Source organism: Calypte anna, chromosome 33 (assembly GCF_003957555.1).
Source record: "Calypte anna isolate BGI_N300 chromosome 33, bCalAnn1_v1.p, whole genome shotgun sequence".
Lineage (NCBI taxonomy): Eukaryota > Metazoa > Chordata > Aves > Apodiformes > Trochilidae > Calypte > Calypte anna.
In genome coordinates, this window is record NC_044275.1 from 1,638,323 (window position 1) to 1,659,167 (window position 20,845).

At 47.3% G+C, this 20,845-nt stretch overlaps 1 protein-coding gene across 1 annotated transcript in view; it reads right to left on the bottom strand.

Annotated features, from left to right (window-relative positions):
* Positions 1–2,618: 2,618 nt before the first annotated feature.
* SCN8A (sodium voltage-gated channel alpha subunit 8) overlaps positions 2,619–20,845 on the bottom strand; it is a 53,036-nt gene continuing 34,809 nt past the window's right edge. The window contains exons 19-27 of the mRNA XM_030468075.1: positions 20,469–20,623; positions 19,509–19,682; positions 15,937–16,059; positions 12,501–12,785; positions 10,942–10,995; positions 10,130–10,267; positions 9,503–9,607; positions 8,634–8,904; positions 2,619–7,527 (exon numbers count right to left, since the gene is read on the bottom strand). Of these exons, the coding sequence (XP_030323935.1) occupies positions 6,380–7,527; positions 8,634–8,904; positions 9,503–9,607; positions 10,130–10,267; positions 10,942–10,995; positions 12,501–12,785; positions 15,937–16,059; positions 19,509–19,682; positions 20,469–20,623 (2,453 nt within the window). The 3' untranslated portion in view covers positions 2,619–6,379. The remainder of the gene's footprint in view (positions 7,528–8,633; positions 8,905–9,502; positions 9,608–10,129; positions 10,268–10,941; positions 10,996–12,500; positions 12,786–15,936; positions 16,060–19,508; positions 19,683–20,468; positions 20,624–20,845) is intronic.

Consider the following 20,845-nt stretch of genomic DNA (forward strand, 5'->3'; position numbering starts at 1 on the left):
ACAGCCAGCACTGAATGCCCACCTGTAGTGGAACAGAGCGACCAGGTGCCTCTGATCATCAGGAAGTGGGTGTGAGCCGCTATCTTTAGTGATAACTGAGAGATAATGGATCTTCTTACCCAACTGCCGGTTGTCGTTTGCCCTGGGTCAGGTCCTGTTTTTTTTCTTGATCTGACGGAAATTTGGGCTAGACCAAGGTCTATGCCCACATTCTCCACCAGATGTAGCCGGAAAGGAGTCTCTTGTCCGGAGTCGATGCGTTGATACGGTGATATAGACTCGGATGTGATCTGAATCTATTGCCCACAGTGCGGAACTAGCAAAGATGTTCTGCTGCTAAGGAAGCAACCAGTCACTCTCTCAGCTAGCTCTAGAATGAGCTGCCTCGGTGGGTGTGAGCCTCACTATTTATTGGCCCCATGGTCTTGCACATGCTCCATAGGGGCCCTGCCCTGACTGGGCACAGGTGGAGTTGATAGCGGCTCACACCCACTTCCTGATGATCAGAGGCACCTGGTCGCTCTGTTCCACTACACCCACCCTGTTAGGATCGTGGTTGGAAAGGACCTTCAAGACCCTCGAGTCCAAAGTCGGGAACCAAAGGGACCATTTGCTGCCTCCCCACGTCCCCCCCTCCCTGGTCCTGCAAGTGTTTGGGGCTTGGGTGGGCTGCCTGGGAAAGGAAGGGTGCCAGGAGGGGTGCTGGGGCACCGCAGTGTGGGTGGGGGGTTGCTTAGTGTGTTTTTTGGGTGGGTGTGTGACGTGGGACAAGAGAACGCATCCCTGGAATGGGTTTGGTTTGTGAGGTCAGGTGGCGTCCTGCATTTGGGGCCCGATCCGGTGCTGAGGAGCACCCAGGCCATGCTGGCACCCGTGGGACTCCTCGTGCTCGTGGTGGCCGCGGGTGGGAGGTGCGACAAGGCGGTGGCTGCCAACGTGGGGCACCACGCCATGAGCCGCATCGCTGAGCTCCTGTCCCCCTCCGAGTGCCGCCGTCTCCGGGGGGGGTTGGAGCAGCCCGAGGTGCTGGGGGGCTCCCAGGAGAAAAAGAAAACCCAGCACCGAACCCTCCGCGGCCGCTCGGGATGCTCGGAATCCCTAAGGGTCTGGCTGGAGACGGCGGGAGAGGTGACAACGTGGGACAGGCTGACCGGCGTCCTCCATCAAATCGGGCGTTCGGACATCGCCCGGGAACTGGGGAAAAACCTGAACCAGGACAGGAGCCTGGAGCTGAAGAGGAACGTGGAGGGGTACGGGCGCAGCTTGCAGCACAGCACCTCCTCCCTGCTGCTGGATGTCTGGGAGCACGGAGGGGAGAGGGGCAGGAGAGCACCGGAGGAAGAAGGGGACCCGGGGGACCTGCGCTTTGAGAGGCGCCCACCCCCCCCCTACACCCGCAGCCTCCTAGGCTGGGTGGGTCCCGTGGTCTCGGGCATCCTTGGGGGGTTCCTCGTCTCCCTCCTCTTCACCGTGGGTGCCCTGTGTTCCTGGCGCTGGACGCTGGGCTCGGGTGGCACCGGGATGTGGTCCAAAGCCGAGCATCTCCCAGGAGGGAAAAGGGGACTCAATAAAGCCTCGTGGAGGAGCTGAGATCCAGAGACTGAGCCCGTGTGTTCTCCTGGGGCAGGGAAAGTCCCACCCGTGTGTTCTCCGGGGGCAGGGAGGGTCCCAACCCCCAGCTCAGACCCTGCCCCCGCTGCCGGGTTCTGCTCCTCATGGAGCAGTGACCTGGGGGGGCTGGGGACGTGGGGACGTGGGGAGGGACAGGGGACAGGGCTGGGGGTGGGTGCTGAGGTGCAAAGGTAACAGAAGGACAGGGCAGGCAGGAGAAGTTGTTAAAACAAGACGGACAGAGCTCTTTATTGCAAATTCCAAAGTAAAAAGCTGTACAGTACAAAGTTGAGACAGGGAACGCGTTTCATTCCCTTCCTCCTCCCCTCCCCTCCCCTCCCCCGGCTGCCTTCATCCTCCTCCTTCCCTCGTGTGAGATGGAACAGGAAAAAAAAAACCAAACCAAACGAGGAGGGGAAAGTGAGAGGGGGGAGCAAGAACAGCGCAGAGAAAAATGGTGATGGGAGCAGATTGGGTGAGGGCCAAGGCAGCTCTGGTGGGGGGGTGGGGGTCACTGCACCCCAATTTGGGGCCTTTCAGCACCACGGAGCACGGGGGGATTGTGCCCCACGAGTGGGCAGGGACCTGGCCTGGGGACACCTCGACAGCCAGGTGGGTTGGGACCCCGTGGTCCTGCAGGGATGTGTCCCAGGGGATGTCCCCCCAGGAGCTGCTGGCCAAGGCTTGGTGGCTGCTGGGGACTCTGCTTTGCAGCCTCTTTCTAAGGGGCTCCAGGTGGGGGTCTGGGGGCTGCAGAGCCAAACCCCCCTCCCCAGGGCAGGTCCAAGAGCAGGGGCCGTGTCCGTGGGTCCAGGCAGAGGCAGGGACCGGTCCCACAGCCCCCAGCATCCCGAGTGACCCCAGCCCCTTCCACCAGGATCTCCTGAGCCTTGTCCTGCTCTGTGCAAGCTCCAGATGAGCCCCAAAAAACCCAAAAAGGTTCTGCAGGAGGGGGGAGGAGAATGCAACCAGGCAAATAACTGGGACACCGAGACAACCTGACCTTGTACAGTGAAAAGGGTAACATTTATTTCGTTTTCTTTTGACTTATAGTAACGTAATCGTTAATCATGTTGGGTAAGATCATTATGAGCCACCATGCAATTTCTAATACACTAATCTTCACTATTGATCTTTTACAGCTTTAACAGTTGTTTGTTTGTTTGTTTGTTTAATTTTTTTTTTATTTATTTATTTTGCGGCAGAAAAATCAAATAATTGGAACTCGGGTGTGGCCTCTACGTAAAGTCCTGGTTCTCTTTGAATTTGGTTGGTTCCACATTGGCTTCTCCAAGTTTTTTTTTTTTTAAAAAAAGGTGAACAGGAAAAGTGAGTAAAGCAGCTGGAATTGGTTCCTCTCTCGCCCTTCCCCCTCTGGCTCTTGGAACAGCCACAAATTAACCCAAAAGGGAAGATTTGTTTTGGAAGTGGGGGGAGGAAAGAGCCCGACTTGTTGTAATTTCAGTTTTATTTCCCCTTGGCTTCTCCTTTTCCACCCCCACCCAAGCCTCATTCCCACCACTTGGAATCTCAGCTCCCTGCAGGTGACCCCGAGGTCCCCGATGCTCTTTGGCCTCCACTTTGCCAGGGAAGAGAGGCAGAAATTCTGCCCCACCACAGGTGCTGATGGAAAAATTCGACCCTGGGGAATAAATGAAGAGAGGAAAAAACCACCCTGACCCCCCCAAAAAACCAAAAATAATAATTCTAGGAGCAGAAGAAGTTCAGCCACCCAAGAGCTGAAGAACCAACTCCTTCCCCTCCTCCCAGCGCTGCCATCGTCCTCTCCTGGTCAGCACAGATCTGATGGTACAAAAAAAAAATCAAAAAAACATCCTTGGAAGGGATTTTTTTATTATTATTATTATTATTATTTTCCAGGTGTTGAGGAGCTGAACGGAGCTGCCAGCACCAATGCTGAACGTACCAAGCTTCACCTCCGAGTCAAGAGCTCAGCTTAAGAGCAATGATGAAGTTTAGCCAAATTTTGCATAGAAGTGGTCAACTTATTGCACGTTGGAACCCCCCAAAATAAATAAAAAAAAAAAGGTTTTGCTGTTGCAAAGGTCATTTGCAGGAAAGCTTTTTTGTTTTGTTTGGGGGGTTGAGGTTCTACGTGTCCTTGTGGGGTTTTTCTTGGTTTTGTTTTAGGGGCCGTTCACTGGCTATCTAAAGTCAAAGGAAAACAGAAAAAGATTAAAAAAATAAAAATAACCATGGACAATGGCATAAGCCAGAAGCCATTCTATTATTTTTTTGTAGTTCTTTGTATTTACAAAAAGGCATGCTGATAAAATAAAATGATATATTACAGTATTTATAATATTCTCTTAAAAAGTTCAACCACACTTTTCAGCTATTTTTTTTTCCCTTTTTTTGTGCTGTTTACAACATTAGCCTGTACATATGTTTTTTTGTTTGTTTGTTTTTTTCTTTTTCTCTTTGTTTATTATACACCATATCCTAGGAGCAAGTAGGGTCAAGAGCTGAGAGGATAGAAAAGGTTCCTCACTGTGTTCCTGGGGACAGCAGAACTGCTCCAGGCTTGGCACAGATGGCTGCTGGATGGCTTCCTGCTTGGGGTCATGGTGGGTTTTTTTTAATATTTAATTGTTTTGGTTTTTTTTTAATATTTGTTTGTTGCTTTGGGTTTTTTTTAAGTCACTCCTGTAATTTTCTGGGTTGTGAGATTATGGGAACTGAAATTCAGCTTTGCCATCAAGTTCTCTTGTCTTGGTTGGTTGGGGGTTTTTTTGGTTTTGTTTTTTTTTTGGGTCTGGGCACCCTGGGGGTGGTGGTGGCATCCCAAGGGCACCTCCTTACCCTGGGAGGATCCCCCACCCAAAAAAAAAAAACCACCAAAAAACCCCCAAACCATCTCAACCAGAGCAGCAGCTGGGAGCCAGCTTAGTCCTGAGGCCACCACAAAAGGAAAACCCTTAAAAAAAAAAACCCAAACAAACCCTAAACCAGGATCTGGGGATGGCTGAGTCTGCTGATTGAGGAGAAAAAAATTACAAAAAAAAAAAGAGAATTGCTCAAATTTGGCTTGTGATGGTGCTTTCTGTGGCTTTATTTACTGCTGAGGCAAGAGGTAGCTCTGTGTCCTACCCAACCCACGGGGCCCTGGGAATCATCCCTGGATGGACATGGAAAAAATGGGAAGAAGGTGAAGGCACCCAGCTGCCCCCTTCCTGTGCTGCACCCCCCAAAACCCCCATGGCAACCACAGAGGGACCAGGAAGCCCCCCAGGGGTCTGGGTCCCACCTGGAGCAGGAATCCTGATGGCCATGGGACAGGAGTTAAGTCCCTGTCCCCTGTCCCTGCTCCCCAGGTGTCTCCTGTGGATGTAACACTGCCCTTAGGACTTGTCTCTACACACAAAAAACCCCCCAAAACAACCCCAAACAAACCCAAAATGTCAACACTGGAGGATGGAGAGTGATGGATATTCGTGGTAAATATTGCAGGGTACAATTTAAGCCCTAAAAGTTTGGGGTTATTGGTGACAAGAGCATCTCAACCCCTTCTCAGTTCCATCACCTCCCCTTGGCTGAGGTCCAGAGCAGCACTTGGAAGTTTTGTCAGTGAAATCTAACAAACAAACAAATAAAAATGTCTGGATGGAGTGAAAAAAACAGAAAAAATACCCCACAGAGCAAACTGTTGAACAGACACACACAATTATTTCATCTGCTTGGGTTTTGTTGTTGCTGTTGGTTGGTTTCTCACTCCCCAAGCCCTGGGGAAGTTGTGGTGAAGGGCAAGGGGTTCCTGGGTGTTTTTTTTCTCTCCAAATCCAGTGTGAGGAAGTCAGTGGAGTGCCTGGAATTTATGGCTTTCAGAGAGTGCTGGGGCCATGGCCCAGCTGGGGGATGGTTCCTCATGCATGGTCCCTGGTCACAGCATGCCAGCATGCAGGGTGCTTCTGGGCATCACACGAGCACGTGGGGGCTGGCTCCAGGCTGAAGGTCCCTGAGCACCCCAACTCCCAAACCAAGAGTAAAGCCCACGGAAGGAAGTAGAGTGGAGGTAAGAAAACAGCAAATAAACCAGAACAATCAGATGGCATTGGGCTAAATGGGTGCTTTGTGTTTCCTTTTTTTTTTTTTTTTTTTTTTGGTTTCTTTTCAATGATTTTAATTTTTTTTTTTTTTTTTCTTTTTTTTTTTTTTTTTTTTTTTTTTTTTTTTTTGCTGCTTAACTAAATGCAAATCTAGCTCTGCATGAACAAACCCTTTCACGCTGTGACTTCTGGGTTTTCTTTTCAATAATAATCAACAAAATGGGAAAATAAAATCCTTTTTTTGTTTTGTTTTTTTTGGCTGCTTTGGAAAACAGGTGAATCCCAGCAGCAGGTTTTGTTTCTCTCTCTCTGTATGTGTGTGTGTGTGTTTTATTTTGCTTGGTTGTCCTAAGTTGCATTGACTGACGTGGAACATGCAGTATCCACCTGCCCAAATAATAGAAAATCCTTTTTTTTTCCTTTTTTTTTTTTTTTTTTGTGTGTGTGTGTGTTTAAATGTTTGTTTACAAGGGTCCTTTACCAGGTGGTAGGTCACTGCTTTAGATGCAACGCTGTCACACAGGAAGCAGACTATGTTTGGTATAAGATCTTCAGCTAAGTGTCTCCACAGCTGTTCTGTATTGATATATTTTTTTTTTCCATGAAGTTTGTAAACAACCTTTTCGACTTGCAAATATTGTTAATTTGTACAACTCTAGTATTTTTTATTTTTTTTTTAGGGTTTGTTGGTTGGGTTTGTCTCAACACTTGGATTCCCTGACATCTTTTGGTCTTTTGGCTCTTTCTCTTTTCCCTTCCTCTGCCCGTTGCTGTTTCTCCTTCTCGGGTTTGGTGACGCTGTCGTAGGAGGGGAGGGAAGCAGTGGAGGGGGTCCCTTCTTTTTTCTCCCTGTTTGCTCCTCCGTTTTCCAGTTTTGTGGAGACTCCCCTGCGACTGATAAAGCCCCTTCTGGCCAAACGAGCCCTGTAAGCCCTCTGGATCACCACTGCTGACACCTCCTCCTGTTTCCTCCGCAGCGTGGTGGTGATGGGCTCGTAAGACACTTTGGAAGGGTTGGAAGCCACAAACCTCTCCTCCATCTGCTGCCTCAGGATATCCAGCTCCCCGCTGTCCCCCAGCACACGTTTGGTGAAGGCAAAGAGGATGTCTAAACAGTGGATCCTGTCTCCACTGACCATCGGCAGGTCCATGGCAATGAGTTCGATGGTGTTGGGTTTGGGGACGCGCAGAGGATGCTCCAAAGCGTCGGCGAAGTCGGCGAGTTTGCTGTACTCGATGAACTGGGTGGCATCGGGGTCAAACTTCTCCCAAATCTCATAAAAGGTCTCAAAATCATCCTCGCTGAGCGGGTCGGCGCTCTCCTCGGTCGCCACGCTGAAATTCTCCAGGATGATGGCAATGTACATGTTGACCACGATGAGGAAGGAGATGATGATGTAACTGACGAAGAAAAAGATCCCCACCGAAGGGTTCCCACAATCCCCTTTAAAACCACTCCCGGGGTGCTCCTTATCCAGGTCGCAGTCCGGGGGTCTGTTGAGGATGGGCAGCAGGAGCCCATCCCACCCCGCCGAGGTGGTGATCTGGAACAAGCAGATCATGCTGTTGCCAAAGGTCTCAAAGTTGAACATGTCATCGATGCCAGCCTCGTGCTTGACGTAGGCAAAGTTTGACATGCCAAAGATGGAGAAGATGAACATGACCAAGAAGAGCAAGAGGCCGATGTTGAACAAGGCAGGCAAGGACATCATTAAGGCAAAAAGCAGAGTACGGATCCCTTTGGCTCCTTTGATCAGACGGAGGATGCGGCCGATGCGAGCCAGGCGGATGACTCGGAAGAGAGTGGGGGACACAAAGTACTTCTCAATGATTTCAGCCAGGAACATTCCTAGAGAAGAAGAGAAGGGACAGGTGAGACAACTGAAACCTGCAGGTTGCTGCTGCTGACCAGACCCAAGGGGCACCCAGAGCTGGCTCCCTAAATATTGCTCCAAAATGAGGTGGGAAGAGAGTGGGGGACACAAAGCACTGCTCAATGATTTCAGCCAGGAATATTCCTAAAGAAGAAAAGGAACAAGTGTGACAATGGAGACCTGCAGGTTGCTGCTGCTGACCAAGGGGTTGGGCACACAGAGAACCTTGGTCATATTTGGTTTTTTAGTAAAATGGGGGTTGTGACTGAGAGCCCTCCCCTTCAGGCAGCCAGGTCTGAGCTGACTGCTCTGGCTCCATAAATTCCCCAAAATGAGGAGGGAGGGAGTGATCTGCTCCACCTGGGTGAGGATGGATAAGCTGCTGCTTGGAGGTGTCCACCTCTCAGCACCAAACTCTGGAGCCAGACCACAGACTTGATTTTGAAGCTGCTCAAAAGGTGGATTTTGAGCAGCAGAGAAACCTGGATCTGAGTCTTACCCTGCAGGAGGGTCTCTAAATGTTGGTGCTTTGTCAAACACCCCGGGCAGAGCTGGGGGCAACCAAGGTTTTGAGTGCCCCTGCTTTATTTGGGGAGGTTATTTGTGTTTTGTGGATTAAGGCCTTGAAAACACCAGAAACCTGGTGGAGAAAACTGATGATGATTCAACATTCAACCCAAGGAATGCTGCTGGAGGAAGCCCTGCAGTGGTGTTTCCAGTGGTTTGTAAGCATCAGAACACTCTGGTGAGGGGACCAGAATTTCTGTTTTAAAACAGGGATTAAAAATGCCAAGGGGTTTACTCCACACAACTGGAAACGAATGCCAGGACAGAGGGTGGAAGGTCAGGACTCCCAGATCTCTTCACAGGGCTAAAAAGAGAATCACAGAATGGTTTGGGTTGGAAGGGACCTTAAGGATCACCTGGTTCCACCCACCCTGCCACGAGCAGGGACATCTCCCTGCTGGGTGTCCTACTCCCTCTATAAAACCCCTTCAAAACCAAGCACCTGCTCCACTTTTCAACCACTAAAGAAGACCCAGCCAAGCACTCAGAGACCTCTCCCTGGTGTCACACTTACCCACGATGGACAGAATCACAACCACGAAGTCAAAAATGTTCCACCCGATGGTGAAATAATAGTGCCGTAAGGCGAACATCTTCAGCACACACTCACAGGTGAAGAAGATGACAAACACAAAGTTGATCCAGTAGAGGATGTCCTCCATCTGCTTGCTTTGGGTGTCTGTCTCCACCATCATGGTCACCATGTTGAGGCAAATGAGCATCATGATGACAATGTCAAAGGCTTGCTGAGTGACAAAGTCAAAGACGGCTCCTTGGATGCGGTTCTGGGGGAGAGGAGAGAACAGATGAACCCAAGGAGGCTGAACACAAACTTATCATTAGGTAGGCAACAAATTATTGGTGGAAACAGGGCTGAGGACACAGTTTTTCAGGTCCCTCTAAAGCTTTCAAGGCAAACTCCAGCCACGATTCAATCTGTCTGCAGGCAAAGTAGGAAAATTCTATTATTTATACCCCAACCATGCTACCAAAGCCCCATCTGCTTGGCTGAGACCAAGGGTGGTGCCCTCCCACCTGCAAAACTTTTCAGAGAGCTGAGGTTTCCATCGATGAAGCCCCCAGGGCTGATTTTCCAAGCCCCAAGCTCACTAATGGCAGGAGGTCTCCTGCTTTCCACCTTGGCCAGAGAGGGTTTTCAGGTTATTTTCTTGATTAACATCTGCTTAACATCACCCCCAGTGAGAGGATTTGAACCTTTCTCAGATCATACCTGAAGGAAAAGGACAAGAAGAGCTTGGAGCTCCACATGGAGCTGTGGAGTGCAGCACCAGTTAGAAGGAAGGATGCTTTTGGAGTCAAAGCTGCTGTGAAAAAACCTCATCTGCAGGTTTTCCCCTTAGGTTCCCTTCCTAAGGTACTCACCAGAGGTCGGGGAATAGGTTTCTGAGGCTTCTTGGAGCCCAGTTTTTTCATGGCATTATAGTACTTCTTCTGTTCTTCTGTCATGAAAATATCTTGACCTCCAAAGTAAAGGGGCAAAAAGAAAAACTGGTTACAACCAGCAGCAGGAGGGAAAGGAAGAACATCCCAGCTCAGTCATGAGGATCCCCACCAGATGGGGAGTTGGTGGCAGCTATTTTAGACAGAAATAACTTCTTATTAGATCCTTTACAGAAAACTGAGGACTTTTCCTATGAATAACCTGATTTTTGGCATTAGGTCCTTTCCCATCCCCTGCCTCAGCTGTGACCCCCATGCAGCAGAGGACTCAAGCTTGGCTTGCACAGAAAAGCAGGGAGGGATGAAAGAGAAATACCCAGAAATGCCTGAAAATGTAGTCCAGGGAAAAGCATTTCATCTGGGGAGAGTTTTACATAAAGCTTGGGGATGTGCTGGTATTCCCTGAGCTTGTTCTGCCAGCCTTGGTTGGGCAGCTCTGAGAGGAGAAGTTTTTGCCCCAAAATGAGGGTCCTCAGCCTTTATTTTTGCAAAGAACCCCAAAGCCCAAGTCTCAGCTCCCCTCCTAACCAGCACCCACAGATCACTTATCTTTTTCTTTTGTTGATTGAAGTTGTCAATGATGACACCAATGAACAAGTTGAGGGTGAAAAAGGAGCCAAAAATAATGAAGATGACAAAATATATGTACATGTAGATGTTGTCCTCATACTTGGGCTGCTCTTCTTGCTAGAGAGGGGGGGTGAGAAGAGAAAGAAATGACATTTCAGAGACATCATGTGAATACAGACAAGGGGAGAGTTTTTCCAAGCACAGTCAAGCTCTGGTTACATCTGGACAACATTGTCCTCCCACTGTTTAAAGTGAATTTAAGTACATGGAGCCAACCCTGCCTTCAGTCTGGGACAAGAAAAATCCATTTTAAAATCATTTCACATAAAACCAAGAGAAGAGAAGGGGAAAAAATTAAAAAGCAAAAAAGGAAACCATGGTACTTGCATATGATTCCAGCATGCAAGAACAAGAAAAGTGCCTGAAGCTCCAACCCAGACAGAATTTCAAAACTGGATTTAAACCAACACTTGGGCTCCTATGCAGATGCAAGGTTCAGGGAGAACCTGCTGGTTAATTCCTCCTCATGATTTATTCTGGTGAGGAAACACACAACTTTGCTGTATTCCTTTTTTCACCCTATTTCTACTCCAGCAGGATTTTCCCTGCCCTGAAAGGAACCAGAACTCTGCCCCTCTGGGGATTTTCTTGAGCATCTTTTACCATCTCACATGAAACAATCACAGCACTGAATACAGACCACAAGCACAGTTCTATTCTTCTTTTTCCCCTCTTGCTTTTACCAAAGCAAAGCAGCAGAGTGAAATATTGGGTGGTGAGTTTGTGGTTACCTTTCTGGAGTCTACTGCTGCATACATGATGTCCATCCAGCCCTTGAAGGTAGCCTGGCAAAAAACAAGACAGAATTCTCTTAGAATTCTCCCCAAAATAGAAGAGCAAATGTGATCTGTGGCACTTTCTTGTCTTTCCAGAGCATTTTAATGTTACTTCAATATTTCCTTACTTCATCTACATGAAATTAAACAAATCTGAACAGGTTCATTGTTGGCTCGTGAAAGGTTTGGGAGCCTCTTTGAAGAGCAGAGGCTCAGAACACTTGCTCATTTTGGGCAAAGATAAGAAAAAAGCAGCTTTATCCCAGGCCCAAACCCCCCCAGGGGTTCTTTGCTTGGAGATCCCTTCAGGGAATCAGTCAGAAAACATCAGAAGCAGCTTGGAATTATCAGGACAGGAGAAAAGGGAGAAAAAGGAGATCATAGAATCATAGAATTGGCTGGGCTGAAAGGGACCTCAGAGCTCATCAAGTCCAACCCTTGATCCACTCCCCCCGTGGTTCCCAGCCCATGGCACTCAGTGCCACATCCAGGCTCTTTGGAAAGATCTCCAGACACGGAGAATCCCTTCCCTGGACCTGCTGGCCACGCTGTTCCTGAGCCAGCCCAGGATGCCATTGGCCTTCTTGGCCACCTGGGCACACTGCTGGCTCCTGGTCACCTTCCTGGCAATCCAGACTCCCAGGTCCCTTTCTGCCACTCTGTGCCCAGCCTGGAGCTCCCCACGGGGTTGTTGTGTTGAACCTCATCCCCTTGGGATCAACCCAACTCTCCAGTCTGTCCAGGTCCCTCTGCAGAGCCCTCCTGCCTTCCAGCTGATCCACACTCCCCCCAGCTTGGTGTCATCTGCTAATTAATTAATTCTGGACTCAATCCCCTCATCTAAATCATCACTAAAGATATTGAACAGCACTGGGCCCAACACTGATCCCTGGGGGACACCACAGCCGCCATTTTGATGCAGCCCCGTTCAGCACCACTCTCTGGGCCCGTTCCAGCAGTTCCTGACCCAGCACAGAGTGCTCCTGGCTGATCCATGGGCTGACAGCTTTTCCAGGAGAATCCTCTGGGAGATGGTGTCAAAGGCCTTGCTGAAGTCCAGGCAGAGCCCATCCACAGCCTTCCCCTCATCCACCAGGCAGTCCCCTGATCATAAAAGGAGCTCAGGTTGCTCAGACAGGACCTGCCCTTCCTAACCCCGTGCTGGCTGGGTCTGATCCCTTTGTCCCTCCTGTAGGAGCTGTGTGATTGCCCCCAGGATGAGCTGCTCCAGAACCTTGACCATAAGGTCAGGCTGACAGGTCTGGAGTCTCTCGGGTCCTCCTTCCATCCCTTTTTGTGGATTGGCGTGACATTCCCCAATTTCCCATCGTCTGGGATGTCCCCAGTGAGCCAGGACTGTTGGTAGATGATAGAGAGAGGCTTGGCGAGCTCTTCTGCCAGCTCCCTCATCACCCTTGGGTGGATCCCATCTGGTCCTGGATTGATGATGGACTCAATGCCCTCATCTAAATCTATAAAGACATTAAACAGAAGATGGGGAAAGCCATACTTACAACTTGCAGAAGAGCCAGATATCCTGCCCCAACGTTGTCAAAGTTAATTTTCACGTTCTTCCAGCGAATCTCAGTGGAGTTGGGAGGCATCAGGGCTTCACAGTCTGTTTTGTTGTTAACAATTTCGATCTCAAAGCGTTCCTCAGCTGTTTCATTAAAGCAGTAATGATATTTCCCAGCAAACAGGTTAACCCCCATAATGCTGAAAATCAGCCAGAAGATAAGGCAGACCAACAAGACATTCATAATGGAAGGGATAGCCCCAACCAAGGCGTTGACAACCACCTGTGTTGGAAGGGGTGGGAAAAAGTTTCAGTATAAAACACGAGGCAGGACACAGCAAGCATCAGTTTTGTTGGGTTTTTTTCTTTTTAGGGGAATGGGAGGCAAGGCCACTGCCAGAGCTGTGGTGGTTACTCCAGCAGGAGATATCAGAGAACTTAGTCTGAGCAGGTTAAAAGAAAAGTAGAATAAAAGCCACCTCTCCAAGCTATGTTATTTTTTTAATTATTATTATTTTTTTTTTAATTTTCATTTTTTAAAAAGCAGGCCTGGTGGCTGGATTTGCTGGCTTTGCTTTTGGATTGTTACTTACATTAACCAGCAATTCCTTGAAAGAATTCAAGCTGCCAGCAAGGCAGAGGGGACATCCCTGAGTGAGACTCAGCCCCTCGGTGACAAACAGCCTCCTGGCCACAATTTTTTTTCTCCAGAACCAACCTGGAGGACACATTTGGTTTATTGGGTCTTTTTTTTTTTCCTCTTACCAGCCATTCCCTACTTTCAGCCAAAGCTGGGACCACTTTAGAGCCTGCCTCCTGCTCCCACCCAGCCCACCAGCCAAGAGGGGGTTGGTGGCACCTGGTGGGGACAGGACCAAGCTTGGCATCCCCTCTGCTCAGTGGCTCTGAAAATCCAGATTGTGGTGGTGAGGAAGCAAGGCCAAGCCTGGGCTTTCAGGCAGAGAGCTGAGCATGCAGCTGGGCAGGCTCACCAAGACAGAAAAAGCCATGTTCCTTCCTCCAAAATGCAGCAAAAGCAGCAGGGAAGCCAGGATGGGGTTTGTCAGAGCTTGGATCTTCCACCCAGCTCCTAACTTTAGCCTTTTCAGAGTTTGGGAGCACCAGGTCCCTTAAGCATCCCTGGCCCAACACATGAAAAAAAAGTAAGTTTTTAATAGAGTGAGGTCAGAAGGGTGTTAAATCTTCTATTATCATCTTCTCGTTTGGATTCCTTTAATAGAAAAACAGAACCTAAACTGTTTGGTTTTGTTGTTGTTTTTTTTTTTTTATCCAATTTTGCCCTGGTTTTGAAAGGCTCCTCAGTTCCACCAGGACTTGGAAGTCCTCAAGCAGTGGCACCAAACCACAGCCACCACCCAGTGTCCCCTTCTCCTCTCCAAAATGTTTGCTGGATGCAACCACCCCACCCAGGAGCTGCTCTGAAGGCTCAACAAGCTGGGGGTTTCATCCAGGAAAAAACAAAAGTGTCACAATCCCCCCCAACATATGGTCACCTGTGGGATGCTGAATTTATACAGTGCTCAAAAAAACCCAGATTTGAGAGAAGGAACGTGGCTTCTGTGTGCAGAAGGCATGCACAGGTCATACACAGCACCAAATACCCCTGAATAATTTAAGATGCAGGTTGCTATGGAGTAGAGGAAAGCAAAGAACTACAGCTTGGATTTCCTTTGCAAAGGCATTTGAAATCTCCTCTGGCTGGACAGGGCAGCAAACACTTCTCTTCAGGTCAAAATAAAGTGAAATAATTAGGTTTAGGGAACTAACAGGTCTTCAATCTCAGTTTTGCCGTTGAGAAAAATCCCTCACTTTAAGCATGAGAATTCCCTGAACTGGAAACCACAGCTTCTCTCCTGCATGGCTTAAAAATCACTTTAATATCTACATGTTTACTGGTAGGACTTCTCCCCTGTGCTCCTACTCTTAGATGGGACCTGAGCCCAGCCCAGCAAAAGCTCTGGCTTCCTCCTGATGGAAAAGTTCTCATCCTTTGTGCACATATTACAGAATAAAATTTAGAATTGAGCTGCCACAAAGAAATAACAGCAGGGGTAACATCAGGGAAGAAACAACCCTGCTGGGATTTGTTATCATTTATTTCTTTATCATATATTCTTTATTTATTTGAGGGCCCCTGATCAGCTCATTGCTTCTCATGCTGGATTTTGTGCTCTTTTACACTACAGCAAATTCAAGGGAGATCAGAAGGATCCAGGTGAAATGGCTCCAGTCAGACCCTGAAGTAAAACTGCAACTGCTCATCCCCTCCCTGCTTTTTAAACCAGGTAATTTTATCTATTTTAGTATCTCTAATTGTCAACTTACTGCTATCTGGCACAGGAGCCCTACATCATTCTAAGAGCAACTGGGAAACCCATAACACACCTTTATTTTTTTTTTGCCTGTTCTGGTAAGACTTTCAATCCCAAATGGAAAAAAAACAAACAAAAAAACCAAGATACAGAAGATTAGTGGCAAAGTGGCCATGATTTCAAATCCCCCCAGAGACTGGGGCTGATTCCCAGTTTGGGGAAAGCTTCTGGAAGTTCAATGCTTTGCTTGTGCTTTGTTGCTGGTTGCACAGAGACTGGACAGGGGACCATAAAGCATGGGAAAAGGGAAGGGAGTGGAAAGGAAAAGCTTCACCATCAGACAAGGCTTCCAGTCAGCACCAGACTGGACTGAGAACAACAAGGTGCAATGAGAGGGAATAAACCAAAGCTCTTTTTTGTTCGTTTTTTGTGTTAGGTTTTTTTTTTCCAAACATCTGAGCTCCCCACCAGTCCCTTCCTGAGCCCCCCTTCCCCTTGCAAAACCCCTCAAATGGAATCTTTCAACCCAATTCCACCAGCAGCCAACACCTTGAGGGGGCTGGGGACCACTGGGGTGGTTCCAATTCTGCTTCTTTGCACCTGGTGATTCTCCCTAGGATCAAAAAAAAAACCAACCAAAAAACCAAAAAAACAACCAAACAAAAAAAAACCAAACAAAAAACCAAACATAAAAACCAAACCCCAAAGTGACAGCTGAGAAGCCCCCTCGGATGCTAGAGGTAAAAGCCAGGCTAGATGAGAACAGCCAAGTGTTAAACATCATCTCCAAATGGCAGGAGGGCTGAGCTCCTCCTTCATGTGATGAGGCAGCTGAATGCATCTCCCTTTTTTTAGGAGGGGAGGGTGCAGCAGTGGGCACAGGGTGAGGGGACATCCACAGTAGAGGTGACCGAGTCAGCAGCTGCATCATGATTCTGTTTGGAATTTTCTTCCCACCGAGTTTTGATCAGTTCTAGCATGCTTTTAAAAAGAAAAAAAAAAACAACCCAAAAAACCCCAAACCAAACCGAAACCAAAACCAAACCAACCCAACCCAGCTCCACAGGCATGCAGAAGGATCAGCTGCTAATGGCATCTTACCCTCATCCCCTCAAATCGGGACAACGCTCTTAAAGGCCTCAAGGCTCTTAGTGTCCTAAGGGACTTTATGGCACCTAGTTCCGAGTAGCCCAGTGCATTAGCTATAAGGCTGACTAAAGAGACCTACACAGAAAATAGAAGAAAAAAAAAAAAGAAAGAAAAAAAAAAGAAAAAAAGAAAAGAAAAAAAAGAAAAGAAAAAAAAAAGGTTCCAGACAACTGTTAGAATAAATCCCCTAGCGCTGCTTGCCCAGCCTGGGGCTGCCCCATAGTAAATCCCGAAGACATGACACCAGCTGCCTACTTCACTTGACTGAAACGACCTGGAAGGAAATAATGAAGTTGAGAAAGGTGTAAGAAAAGACCAGAGGGGCAAAGGTAAGTGAGAGAGAGAGGCAGAGACACACAGACGGAGGAAGGGTCTGTCGGAGGGAAGAGCCCAAACGATGACAAAATCCTTACCCTCGCCCTGTACTGGCTGCAGGCTCCCAGCAGCTCCCATTAAACTGAAGCCAGACAAATGTTAAAGGGACCTATGAGAAAGAATACAGATAAATACACACACTGCACCAGCTGCCCTCCACTCCTCCAGCAAAAAAACCACCCTGGCTCAGGCTTCACCCCTGGACTCCAAAAACTCATCGGGGAGCACCCAGCCCAGGCAGGGGGGATGGAGGCACCTGCACCATTCCAGGGGTGATGGAGACACAGCAAACCTGGAAGGTTTCTGCTCAGTTTACAGCATCCTAGACACAAAAGCAACCTGGTTTTTTTCAGCAGTCTGGGGTCCAGGTCAGGTTCTGCACTTGGGAATGAAGGAACAGCCCCAAGCAGCTGGAGCCAGAGCAGCTCAGGGGCCAGAACTCAGCTTGGTGCTACCAAAAGCCTCCCTCTAGCTCTGATTTTTTTTCTAGTGATTTTTGCCATGGGGAGCTCTGATTTTTTTTTACTACAGACACAGGTAAAAACTTTTCTAAGGGGAAAAAAAAAAAAACAATATACAGAAACAACAGAAAAATGTGAGACCTCCTCTAACAGGGGGGGTTCAGCTTCATTTATCATCCAGGGCTGGAGCAGATGATCCTGGAGGTCCCTGCCACTGACATTCCAGGATTCTTTATTAAAAAAAGGAATATTAAGCTAATAATGGGGAATTAATTACCAGGACAGTTCTTATTCACTGGAAGATTTCATTTGACTGCTTGTGCTTCATACTTTTTTGTCTTCACATCTGCTCCAAAATCAAGAGCCCCAACAGATGGTTAAAATTTGGGTTGGTTTATTTCTTTGTTTTCTTTTTTTTTTTTTTTTTTTTTCCCATGTGGTTTTCTGGTTTTCAAATCGAAATTTTCACTTTTTAAATTTCAATTCTGATTAAAAATTTCACTTTAAATTTACATTTTCAAATTTAAATTCCCACACCCAGGGCTGTTCCAAAGGGTTTAGATCTCTGTGTGCAGACAACTCAGGAGGGGACCCAGCCCACAGCAACAGTGGCAATGCTGAAATTAAGGTCCCAAAATTCCAAGTGTGGATGTGAGGGGTGGGATGGAGAGCCTGGAGAGGCAGAACTGCAGTGGTTTACCCTGTAAATATTACACAGGATTCACTGAATCCTCCCTCTTTGAGCTCCTTGCCCTGGGGATAACTCCTGACTCCCAAGGAGGAACCTAACACCAGGGCAGCAAAAGGTCTAAAAGGTTTTTTTGGGGTTTTTTTGAGCTTTCAGGGGGTCTTTTCAGAACTGTTCTCCCAGGACACTCCAACAGAAGACAGAGCAGGCACCGAAGTCAGACAAAAGGAATTCCAGACTGACTGTAAAGCAGAAGCCTTCATTATTACCCAGAAAAGGACCTTGTCGACACAAATACACCCTGCAAGCTTGGGGAAGCAGAGGAGGGTTATTTGACAATGCTAGCAAACCTGGAAAATAACATTCAAGAGGGTTGTTATGATGCAAAGGCTCAGTCTCTGTTATCTAGGGCTGCCATCCTGCCTTCCCTCCAACCCCAGCTACAGCACAGCAGAAAATTTGGAAAAAAAATTAAAAAAAAAAATTTAATTTAACAGCTTTAGCTTTTTTTTTGGGTTTTTGTCCAGGAGTATTTTGCTATCTCAAATTCACATTTCTGATTTATTTTTTTTCTGCATGTGTGCAACTCTCCTGCCCATGATTCCGAGCAAAACAAAGAATTCCCCCCAAAACTCTGGGAATTCAGATCCCTCAGACTTGTGGACACCCTGTGCATGTGCCCAGGGAGATTTTTTTTCTTTATTCCACAGAGATTGGGGAAGTAAATGAAAATCTTGTGCCAAGGAAACTTCACTTTGCTCTCCCCAGCTGGGATTCACCTCCCAACAGGAAGCATAAGGACTGGAAGTGTTATCTTTGTGCTGGGTTATTTTTGGGTTATTTTTGGGCTGATGGTCACTTTTTAAAAATTGTAAAGAATTTTGGGTGCTGAAAGCCTCTCCTCAAAGAAGCAGAGGGGAATAAAGTGTCAGCTTCCACCTGAGCACTTGTGCTCCATCTCAAGGCAGTGAAAAAGCTAGAGGGTTATTTTCAGACAGGAAGAGTAACTTCTTCAAGACATATGTTAAAGGGAAAGGTGTTGAGGGGAGCAGAGAAGACTCTTTTTTTAAAGAAAAAAACAATTTACAAAGTCAGTTTTCCCAGGAAATGCAGAGATATTGAGTCACTTCTGCCCCTGAATTCCAAGCATGGTTCTTCCACCTACTCAGAAATATTTCCAGAGTGATAATGTCACTGAGCAGCAACTTGGGGTAAGTGAATCATATTCCAAATGTTCCAAATGAGAAAACTTGGAGAAATTCTGAATTTTTTTTTTAATACCTGCTCTGGGGGCATTCACTCAGGGCACTGATTCACAACTGGACATGATAAAATGTCATTAAAAGAATCCAAGCACTTGGGATTCAAAAGTTCCCCTTTTTTGCAGTTCTTTGGGCCTCAAATCTTACTGAATTCCACAATTTTCTACCACTTTGGACAGCACAAATTCCATTTATTTTAAAGGGCCTTGCTGTGCTTCAGAGCCATCTGCATTGCTGACCCTTCTCTCCACTTTCTCCTTTTAATTCTCAAATTCATCCTCCCTACCAAGATGTTCTGGAGGGGGAATCCAGGGTGATCATGTGCTGAGTTTCACCTCCTTCATTCTACAACCCCTGATCTGCTGGGTGAAGCAATTCTCCTTCTTTCAGAAAATCAGAATTTTTATGGTTTTTTTGACAGGAGGAGGATGATGCTGAGCTTCATTTTGCACACTCAGCTTCCAAAGTCCTCAGATCCCCACAAATGGATGTGGTGTCCAACAGACCTCACCAGGTGGTGGGATGGGAGGACTTTGCCTCCCTTATCATCTCCCATCATTATTAACACAATAATAAAATGAATAACACCATGATTAGAGGAGGGAGTCCCCAAGGAACACTGCACTCTGTTATCCTCAATAAATGTGATTCTTAGGACACTTCTCAGGAGAAAACATCCCCCAAACATTCTCCTAACTCACATTTTTTTTTCCAAGTAGAAATAAAGAGGATACATACAGCCACAATGAGGAAATCCAGCCAGCACCAGGCATTGGTGAAGAACTTGACAAATCCATAAGCACACCACTTCAGCAACATCTCCAGGATGAAAATGTAAGTGAAGACTTTATCTGCATACTCCAGGATGGTCCGGATGGTTTTTCTCTGTTCTATGTAAATATCCTCAAAAGCCTGGGAAATGACCAGGGATCTGTGTCATTACAGGGGATTTATTCCACAGCTCAACCTTGTTATCCAGAAGGTTAATCAAACAACACTGAGCAGCAGATTTGCTCTGCAAAACCCAAAGTTGCCAAACCCAAACCAAAAAAAAAAAAAAAAAAAAAAATCAACAAAAAAGGCAAAGTCTTGAAAAAGCAACACAAGAACACTTCTGCCTTTAGGAATCTGGGCACAAACCTTTAGGGATTAGGGTTAGCAAATGGTTGCACACCAGTAACACACCAGCAGGTTTTCCCTGCAGCTTGGCAGATCCAAAAGGGCCAAATTTGCTGGCACAGGGGCTGTTAATAACTGTGGAAGCTGTGAAAGAAAAGCAGGCTACAAATCCTTCTAAAAGTGGTGAGTAAGGGGTGAAGTTGTCTGTGGTCTAATCCTACCTACCAAACACTGTGGGAAAACAAACAAATGCAGTGACTGTGGGACAGCAGGAGGTTGGGGAGCTCTGCAAACATGGGAAATAAAAATGTTATTGCTCCATAATGTGAAAATCATACAAGCTGACTTCATCCAGAGTCCTCACCTTTCTAGCCAACCTGTGCTCACAACCCCATTTGCAGGCTTGCAGGCTTCATTCTTAATTTAAACAAAACTCATTAATCAAGCTTTGGGCCCTCCCACAATGGAGCTGTGCTGTTTTCCAGCTAAGAATCCTCCCAGCCCCTTTTTTCACCCCATTCCTTCCATGCACCTTTCCCAGTTCCATGTCCCCACCTCAGCTCCCCAGGTTTCACTCACCAGAGCCCCACTGCTCAGCAGGATCATAAAGATGATGAAAGTCTCAAACCAATTATGTTCCACAATCAGGAAACAAGTCTTCCTCAAGGTCCACCAAGACTTCCCCAGCCCCTCCTCAATATTCACCTGGCAACACTTGCAGCGCTGCACACAACCTGCAAAGGGCAGAAAGGGGGGGTGAGCCCAAATGTGGGGAGCTTAGGGGTAATTTAATAAAGAACATAAATTTGTCATTGTCTTGGGATGCCAACAAGATCAGGCACAGTGAGTTTCAGTTAAAATTCCTGCTTTTTTAAGGATTTTGTTGTTGCTTTTGACACTTCTGGAGCTGCCATCAATTTGTGAGCAGCTGGAGCTGGTTCCACTGGGTGAGGTAT